This window comes from Morone saxatilis, unplaced genomic scaffold (assembly GCF_004916995.1).
Source record: "Morone saxatilis isolate NCDOM2014 unplaced genomic scaffold, NCSU_SB_2.0 Contig1, whole genome shotgun sequence".
NCBI classification, from domain to species: Eukaryota; Metazoa; Chordata; class Actinopteri; family Moronidae; genus Morone; species Morone saxatilis.
In genome coordinates, this window is record NW_023339651.1 from 21,244,922 (window position 1) to 21,253,843 (window position 8,922).

General features: G+C 38.6%; 1 protein-coding gene across 1 annotated transcript in view; it reads right to left on the reverse strand.

The window, feature by feature from the left end:
* LOC118334442 (coiled-coil domain-containing protein 57-like) overlaps positions 1-6,949 on the reverse strand; it is a 17,783-nt gene extending 10,834 nt beyond the window's left edge. The window contains exons 1-5 of the mRNA XM_035670359.1: positions 6,798-6,949; positions 6,540-6,662; positions 4,642-4,785; positions 2,239-2,347; positions 254-355 (exon numbers count right to left, since the gene is read on the reverse strand). Coding sequence (XP_035526252.1) covers positions 254-355; positions 2,239-2,347; positions 4,642-4,785; positions 6,540-6,662; positions 6,798-6,949 — 630 coding nt within the window. The remainder of the gene's footprint in view (positions 1-253; positions 356-2,238; positions 2,348-4,641; positions 4,786-6,539; positions 6,663-6,797) is intronic.
* Between the last annotated feature and the right edge of the window lie 1,973 nt (positions 6,950-8,922).

An 8,922-nucleotide genomic window follows, 5' to 3' on the forward strand; every position in this document is an offset into this window, starting at 1 on the left:
TACTGTTGTTGCTGTGCACCATTGTCTCTGTCCTTCTGTCGTTACCTCTTTTCTCTCTCTCTTTTTCTTTCTCTCTCTCTTTTCTCATTAAGAGTTTGACTACGTTGTAGTTTTGTTTATCTGATTGGAGTTGGATTGAAGTTTCCTTCAATCAGCTGCGGAGTATTTTTTGAAAGTTTCCAACTACGACTTCCCAGATGGTTCTGTGTATCAAACCACCTGGCGTAGTCAGATTACCTTTTACTCTCCTCACCTTGAGATCATGAGACAGCACCACAGCGCGCATCTCATCCATTTTCAAGTTGAACTTATGTTCCTGCTGTCTAAACTCTCTGTCGAAAGCTGCCGTCATCTCCTGTTGGCCAGAAGAGTGATTACAGATATTGTGTTTAGAATAACATTATTACATTTATTGTGAGATGTATGCATAGCTGCTATAACTAAACAAAAACAAAAATCACTACTAGCCTCCACTTTGTATGTGTGGTGCCAATTCAAGCAGCTTGGTTGCTATACAGTGCAAACTTAAATTACAGCACAAATAAAGAAGAGATCACTGCTCTAAACATTGTTCAGCATTTACAAAGCAATAGCAGATAGTGGATTGAGTGAAGGCTGTTGGAAATTAAGACAAACAGAGAAAGTATAAATCCTCTTTCTGTCAGGAGGAATCACAATGCATAAGAAATAGTAGTCTTACATCTGAAAAAGCAGAAAGCAGTTTATTTGTCGACAAGAAAGCTATTCAAGTAGAATGAATTTCTTTAGGGCTGAAGGATGGTGGATACAAAGTAAAGAAAGACAGAGAGCAAGAGGAGTGAAGTCTTGATGAACACTGAAAACCTGAGATTAACCCGTGTGCCCCTCACTTATTTTTTTTGTAAAATCCAACTATTGCCCACAAAAGGTTTTACAGTTTGACTTTGATTTGCTGACTTTAACCTCTGTAAACAGTGTCCAGCTCAGAAAATAAAAACACTCCTCAGATTTTGAATCACTGTGTAATTATAATATTCTTCTAAAAAGACACAAGGTTTGAACATTAATTGAAGATAAGTCCATACACATTTTCTAAAATGTAGTATCAGGTTTATTTAGGTTAGATTAATGATGAAAAAGCTTACATACCATTCCTTATTTTGTTAGACTGGCATTATATATATTATATATAATAATTTCTTATTTTCTACATTGATACAGCTAAAGGTCCAGTGTGTAACATTTAGGAGGATCTATTGTCAGAAATGGAATATAATATTCATAAGCATGTTTTCATTAGTGTATAATCACCTGGAAATAAGAATCATTGTGTTTTAGTTACCTTATAGTAACATGATGGTTGGATGTGAGGGGTCGTAACGCTTCCCAGCATTGGACACTTGTAGTCACAAAAGGCTACATCCTCCTACAACCACGCAAACACTTCCTGCCTGAACCTGATTGGACACTTGCTGCTCCAGGATTTCAAAATGGACTAACATAACAGGCCGTTTGAAAACTTTGTTTGATATTACAAAAATATTTCACCGAAATGTTTTTCTGGAAACATTTAAGTGAGAAATATGCCATAGATACTGAGTCTGTCTTTATTTATATTGTTTTACATACTCTCAGTTGTGCTGCTGGGTGCCCCTGATTTGCATAAAGTATATAGCAAGGGGAGGGTGATAATGATTCTTTTACTTGATGAGTGTCAAATACAGAAGATACCCAGAGCCAACACTAGCCTACATGTTTCATCCTCTCATATCATTTATCAGTTAGTGTTAGCACCTGCTCATCTTACCTGACAGACTGCAGTAGGTGGGGATACAAACATACACACACTTGGACATGCACCGTGTGCATGATAACAAAGCCGGCCAATTCAGTGTAACGGACAGCAGTCAGAGTCAGAGATTGAGTGCTCTTTTGTCTGGGTTCATCCTAAAGGTCTGCATCTGGTTGCAGACCTCTACCAGCCATGGGACAGTGCTAAGAGGGGGGTGGTAACACAAGACGTAGTACATTTTACTGTGCAGATTTACTTTGTAGCACAGCTGCGCATATGTGTCAGTAGCTCAATGTGCTTTACACTGTGTCCTATTAATATATTCTTTATTTTGGGCGCAGCTAGCAGAGGCCATACTGGTTTTATTCACAACAGTCAACAATAGATATTAACATGTCACACATTATATAAAGACATCGGACAAAACAACTTCACACCTTCAGAGGAATAAAAGTGTGTGTGTTCACCTGTCTCTGTAGGGTCAGCTCTCCTTCTAGCTCTTGTATCTTGTGCTGCAAATCCCATTTCATCCTCTCATACTCCTCCGTTTGCCTTTGAATTTCACCAGCCATGGAGCTACCATCAAGCCATATAAAAACACACACACACACACACACAGAAAGAGAGGGGGAGAGAGTGTTAGAGTACCGTACCACAGATTAAGTAAAAAAATATTAAGTAGGGATGCCCCATATGGATATTTGTTCAGACGATACAATAACCCATAGTTGGGTGTCACTGAGAAGATAACTGATAATTTCACATTTTTGTATTTTAAAAAGAAGTTCATACTCATACACCTGAGGCTAAGAAAGGCTAAGGTGTATTCAATATTCCATTTCTCTGAGCTAGCCAAAACTAACAGACATCACTATTTTCTTCAAATGTTCATTTATTTTTTCGATAAAGTTCATCAAAAAAAATATTTTAGCTTTCATAGAACATAAAGCCTATTAAATGTTTTGCATACAAATTCAAAATAAATGATTATAATTATCAACTGATAAATTATCGTCTGTAACTGAGTTGACACTGAAGGCACAGCTTCCAACAATTATTCCAACCCAGTCAACATTCATCTGTTATCACTGTCTAAATACCGGGTCAGTTCAACCACATTATGTTTTCTCCCACACCCACCCACCGTGGGATCTAGACATGCAGATTTCAGGTGGGCGATACTCCAATTGCCCCAATGACAAGTGCACAATAACCTTAAGTCCTCACCATCAATTTAGAAAGAATGAACAAGGCTTTATCGGAGGATGTAACAGTGGCAATGGAGGTGTGCCGCCCCAAAGTGTTCAACATGAAATTAATAAATAATACACTGAATAAATTGTGAATAGTCTGGCATGACAGACAAATTATGCTATCATTTTAAAATAAGATGATCATCAGGGGGAAATGGCGTTAACAGAATTTGGAATGTTGAAATACTGAAAACTGTGAGAATTAACTATCTTATCTTAAGTTAGCTAATGTTAGCAAAACACTAGCTAACTAGGTAGCTAGCTAATACTTTATTGATCCCTGGGGGGAAATTTGTTTGTTAAAGTTGCTCAAGGTGCTCACACAATGTTAAAGAATAGAAATATTAATTATATTACAAAATATATATATAGAAATAGAAAATGTATAAAATGTATATATACACACATACATACATACATACATACAAATAGATATATACATAAGTAAAAAATAAAAATAGAAATATAAAAGAGCCTAAATACGTATCTTATATTAATATAATAATACACAATGTAACTATAAGTAGCTAGCTGACGGAGCTTCTGGCCGAGGTTTACTCAACTGTTATTGGAGCACAGAGAAAAAAGGGGTGGGACTTAGGAAGGGTCAATTATATTACATATTTTCTAACTAGCGAACTACCTATAGTATTTCCATCCAAACCTGCGTTAGATATCAAAGCATTTGTCAAACTCATGGCTTATTCCCAGGGGTTAAATTGTGTCTTCCAAACATCCAGCAGACCTGGGTTCACCTGATGGGAGGCCCTACTCGTGTCTGCAGCAAGCTATGCCTCCAACGTTGTTTATGTTGTCTGTTTTTCACTGTCCTTCCATTGTAGGTTTCGACCAGATGGTAGCACAATAACAACAAACTTTACATTTTGGTCCTGGATTCTGTGGGTGCAGACCAAACTGTCCATATAAGCCATTTATGTCTGGATCGATTTGGGGCCATTTAGATTTTTGTCCAAATGTTTTTTTCTCTACTCCTACAAATGTTTTGCTTTTTGATTATCCATATAGTTTTGCCATAGCTGGCTGTAGTTTGCTCAAATACTGTATTTTTATATTATGTCATATGTCATTAATGTCCAATCTCCTAAATGCTTTGAGTTATTGCAACCACACTTGGTGGTAGATATGACTCCTGAGTGACCATGACAAAATTGGTCCATTTGGCAATAGATGGCGCTGTTGCAGCCTCATCCAACTGGTAAGAAAGTAATCTCTGTCTGCCTGTCTGTATGTGTGTATGTCAGACTGCATCATATCTCGAAAACTGTTCATCCGGCCAACTTCACACTTGGTGTCTTGCTAGGACAGTGAGTATGAAGTCGATCAGATGAGCGGTTCTGTGGCATAGTGCAGTGTGATATTGCCCCACTCTGAATGGGCACGCCCCCCAACTACTGCACTAGTTGTTTAATTTAAAACAATAAAAACACTGGATATGACTATGGCATTAATTTGTTACTGTGTGGTGGGTTCACTCTCCTTACTCTCACATTTCAATATTACAATTGTAAATTCAGAATGGGCTCACACTAATCACTGCTGTAATTGTTCTTTTGCATGTTTTTGTTTCTTATTCTCAGTTTCTTCCTCCTGACTTACCACTTGAGCTGATCCAGCTGCAGCCTGTGCTGAGCAGCACTGTGCTGACTTTTACATTGCTCCTCCTGCCTCTCCTCAGTCTCTTTGGCTCTCTGCTCCTCCAGCTTGGCAACCTGCATGTGGAGCTGGTTCAGTTCTTCCTGCCTGCAAACGACAGCTGTATTTTAGTATTAGTCGATGGAGACAGTCATTGTGTCTGCAGGGGCCATTACTGTTCTCCTTGTGCCCAGACTATGGATTTAATATAATGTATTAACAAGGTGAACTCCGGTTCCACAAAGTCACCCTGCGTCATCTTATCAGCACAGTGCTTTATTCCATGTCGAGGTGTATGAGAACAATTAACCAACTGTACTCCGTGAAATCAACAAAGGAAGAGATGAAATAAATGATCTGTATATTTATCAATGTGTCAGTGAACAGAAAATGTATCAGGAAATCTGATAATTTATCAATAAAAAAAGATGAATGAAGTGCATTTCACATTAAACCAAGGACACTTTCCAAGCAAAAAGAACTAAAACAATATAAAACTGAATAAATAAAAAGCTTGTTAATAGTTACCTGCATTTGTCCATACTGAATTCACTATTTCAAAATTCTTCACACAGAACTCTCACCAACTCAGCACAACAGTTAATCTCACATCCACAATGCTATGATCTACACATCTCAGCATCAAGTAATTCTACTATAACAGAAAAAAATGTCCTTTAACAAGACTAACCTTGCTCCTAACAAGAATCCCCCTAACACAGTGACCTATGTGGGGAAGACTTGGTAGCAACTGAATAAAAGGTATAACATGTATTTTTTTTTCTAAATGGACATTATCACTATGTTGATGATACGTATGATTTCAGTGAATGTTTGAACAGATAAATTAAGGACGATCATAGATGTATTGGCTAAACAGGTACACCTGTATTTGATTACTATGTAAAGACAGATCTTATACAACATAGTTATACAAAATGTGGTGCTTTTATTTCTCTGGGAATATTTAGATGTGACAGCTCTCTATGAACTGTAAGTGAAACTCACAGGATCACCATAAGCCAGGCACGCTCCAATATAATGTTTGCAGTCACATGATTCCAATGATGCTCAAAATTCAGAATGAGGCAGGAAGTGAAGGATGAGATTTCTTACTCATTGTGTCATTCTGTCAACGTGTGTGAAATCTGGAATCAGCCAATTCATTCTTAAAATATGGCCAAAAAACGATTTTGAGGTCATAATGGCCTTTGACCTTTGAGAACATGTCACCAATTCAGTGTCTGACCAACTGCAATTTCCCCTTCTGTTCCTTAGTGAAGGTGTTGAACAATGGGCAAAAGTGTTTTACCAGGACATTATGATTGACCAATATATTGCGCGACCAGTTGTTAAATATGGTCATCAATTCAACAACCAGTTCATTGAGTCCAAGTGGACCTTTGTGCCAAGATAGAAGAAATTCCCTTAAGACGTTCCTAAGATATCAAGTTCACAAGAATAGGATAGACTGACAACCCGAAAACGTAATTCCTCCAGGCATGGCTATTGCTGGTGCGGAGGCATAAACATGCAACCAATAGAGTGAAAGGACACCTAACTCCACCTCTTCCTGCTATCTCAAGTAGAAAACAATCTGACTGTGTGAAGAAGTTTCATGTTTTGTTGTTTGTCTTTCATTTGTGATTCCGATGAGGGGACAATAAATGCATGCACAATTTAAGTATATTTTTATTTTGCTGTAAAGCACTTACTCTGAATACACGACTCACAATGACTTTTACATTTTAGATTTTGAAGTATTTCCTTACTTTTTATTTCAATGTAATCTAAACGTCACACAGAAACTATACCTTCTGTGAATCTGAACTGAAGAGGCTCTAAAGAGGGATGAATTGTACCTGTGGCACTCCGCATTTACAGCTCTGGCAGTGATGACATCGTATCTCTCCAGCTCTCTGTCTCGTTCGTCTAAGATGGCGAGGTTGAATTGGAAATCCTCACTCAGTTTCTGGTAGCCATCTCTGACAAAAGAAGCATTACAAAATAATTAAACGGTTATCACTTTGCTCAGAAAGAAAGACACTTTAAAAGCAGCTGTAAATCAGGAGGCAGACCGGGTCGTCCACTGAACACAGCGTTGGCGACTTGATCCCCACCTCCTGATCCAACTGCCTGTGTCCACCTCCATCTGTAAATGGATCAACTTCTTCCTGATAGACAGGAAGCAGGTGAGGCTGGGGAAAGCACTGGTGTAGAACCCTACACAGGACTGTTTTCTTAATCCCGATCCCGGTGGATTTCTAACCATTACTGCCCGATCCCTCAATGTTTGTGTCCAAACATGCCCGCACCCACAAACACTCTGATCATTCACGCCTGCCTTGATTTGCTGTTGTTTTGTAACTTTGTTTCCAACTTGATTTGTTGACATTTTTCCATCCTTCTTGTGGGCGCAAGATAAATCTTTTTTTTTGACCACTAGCTCCCACCCACAGCAAAGTCAAAACTGCTTGCACCTGTGAGATTTCCAATCCCATCGCAGTCCTCTGCACTGGTGCCCTTCCTGCTGCTCCTGAGGCCTAAAAAACCTCCGCCTCCCGGTGGTCCAAGGCTCCTGTGCTAGAAGTGCAAACACAAGGCAGCACAGCTAACTGAGCTAACTAGGTTAGTGTTTAACCTACTTTAGCAACAAGTGAAGCTTTCTGTCCGGTCGAGGCAGACAGCCGCCCACCTAAAGGCTGGGTCTGCTCAAGGATTCTGCCTGTTAAAAGGAAGTTTTTCTTTGCTTGCTCATGGTGGGAACTGTTGTCTCTGTCTCTGTAAATAAATGTATAAAGAGTACTGCTTTATTTGAAAAGTGTCTCAACAATCTTCTGGTATGATTTGGTGCAATACAAATAAAACCGACCTGAGTGGAATTTTCCATTATCCATGTGAATCAGAGGGCTGAGGCAGAGCAGCCAGAAGACATCAGATCAGAGGGAAAAGCCAGAAAACATTTCTCCCTAAAAATATGATCTAGGTTTCAGCCAAAAATCACTGACATCAGTTGGTGACGCTAGTAGCTTCAGTGTAAGACTTGTTTCCCAACCAGGATCCAAAAGTCACATAGTGCAAGAAGAGGCGTATGTGGTCCAAAGTGGATGACCAGAGGCAAGCCAATTCACCCCCCTTATTACCAACTCAGTGAGCATCATAATGCATTTTGAAGCTGTTATTGTAAGGTAGAGCTTTTGCAACCTTTTTGATGTCAAGGACCCATAACCTGATACACCTCCAAGGCACAGTTTTCATTATGCTGTCTCTACTGTAGATATAGTCATATTAATCAGTGAATAGTGTGAAACACATGAACAAAATAGTTATTCCTATATATTATCTAATGGGCCAACCTTCTAGGCCCCCAAATACATAAGTGAAATTAACACATAGAGAGAGACCCCATAGAGACAACCCAACAACCGGGATAAGACACCCTGATAAAATTAAAGGGAAATGTTAGCATAATAGTTACATACATACATGCCGAATAGAAGAATCTAGAGATATGCAAGAAGACTAAAGAAATCAAATTCCATGCCAAAATTCTGGTCAAATTTAAAATTAAAAAATCCATGCTTTGTGCAAAATATAAAGACCAATAAGAGTAGTGGTATTTTTTTTTATATAATGTAAAAAACATGAATCACTCCACCAGTGCAAGGCAAAATAGTTGCGAAATGACTTTTAAACCATTTCAAATAGCAGGTTTTCCAGACACAAGCCTGGTTACTCTTGATAATCCAACAGACCTCCATTGTATTGAGGCCCCTCCTGACAAAAACTGTGCAATAAAAAAGCTATTTGAATGGTTAGATTAGAGAAAGAATGTGTTCTTTTTCTAACGTTGTTCAATGACCAAACCAAAACACAAAATCCCCCAAAGAAAGAAAAATCCAGCACTCCTACAGACTACAACCAACACAATAAACAGAAGGACACTAAAGAAACAAATAATGGGTTGATTAAGTATTTTAATTATTCAAAAAAAGAATGAATGTACCACTGAAAAAAATAATCGACAATAAGGTGTAATGACACAAAAAATAATGCATTAAACAGCTAAAACACAAAAATAAATACATTGCCGGTATGAGTGAGTGTAAGACGCGGTAACCTGAAGGGATGTAACACAACACCTGACAACAGGAACTACACGCTTGCAGCCAAGCCTACTTCCAGCCTCCCTCTCCTATAACTGCACAACTGGGCCTCCAGATCTCCCCCAGTCCACTGTCTCAT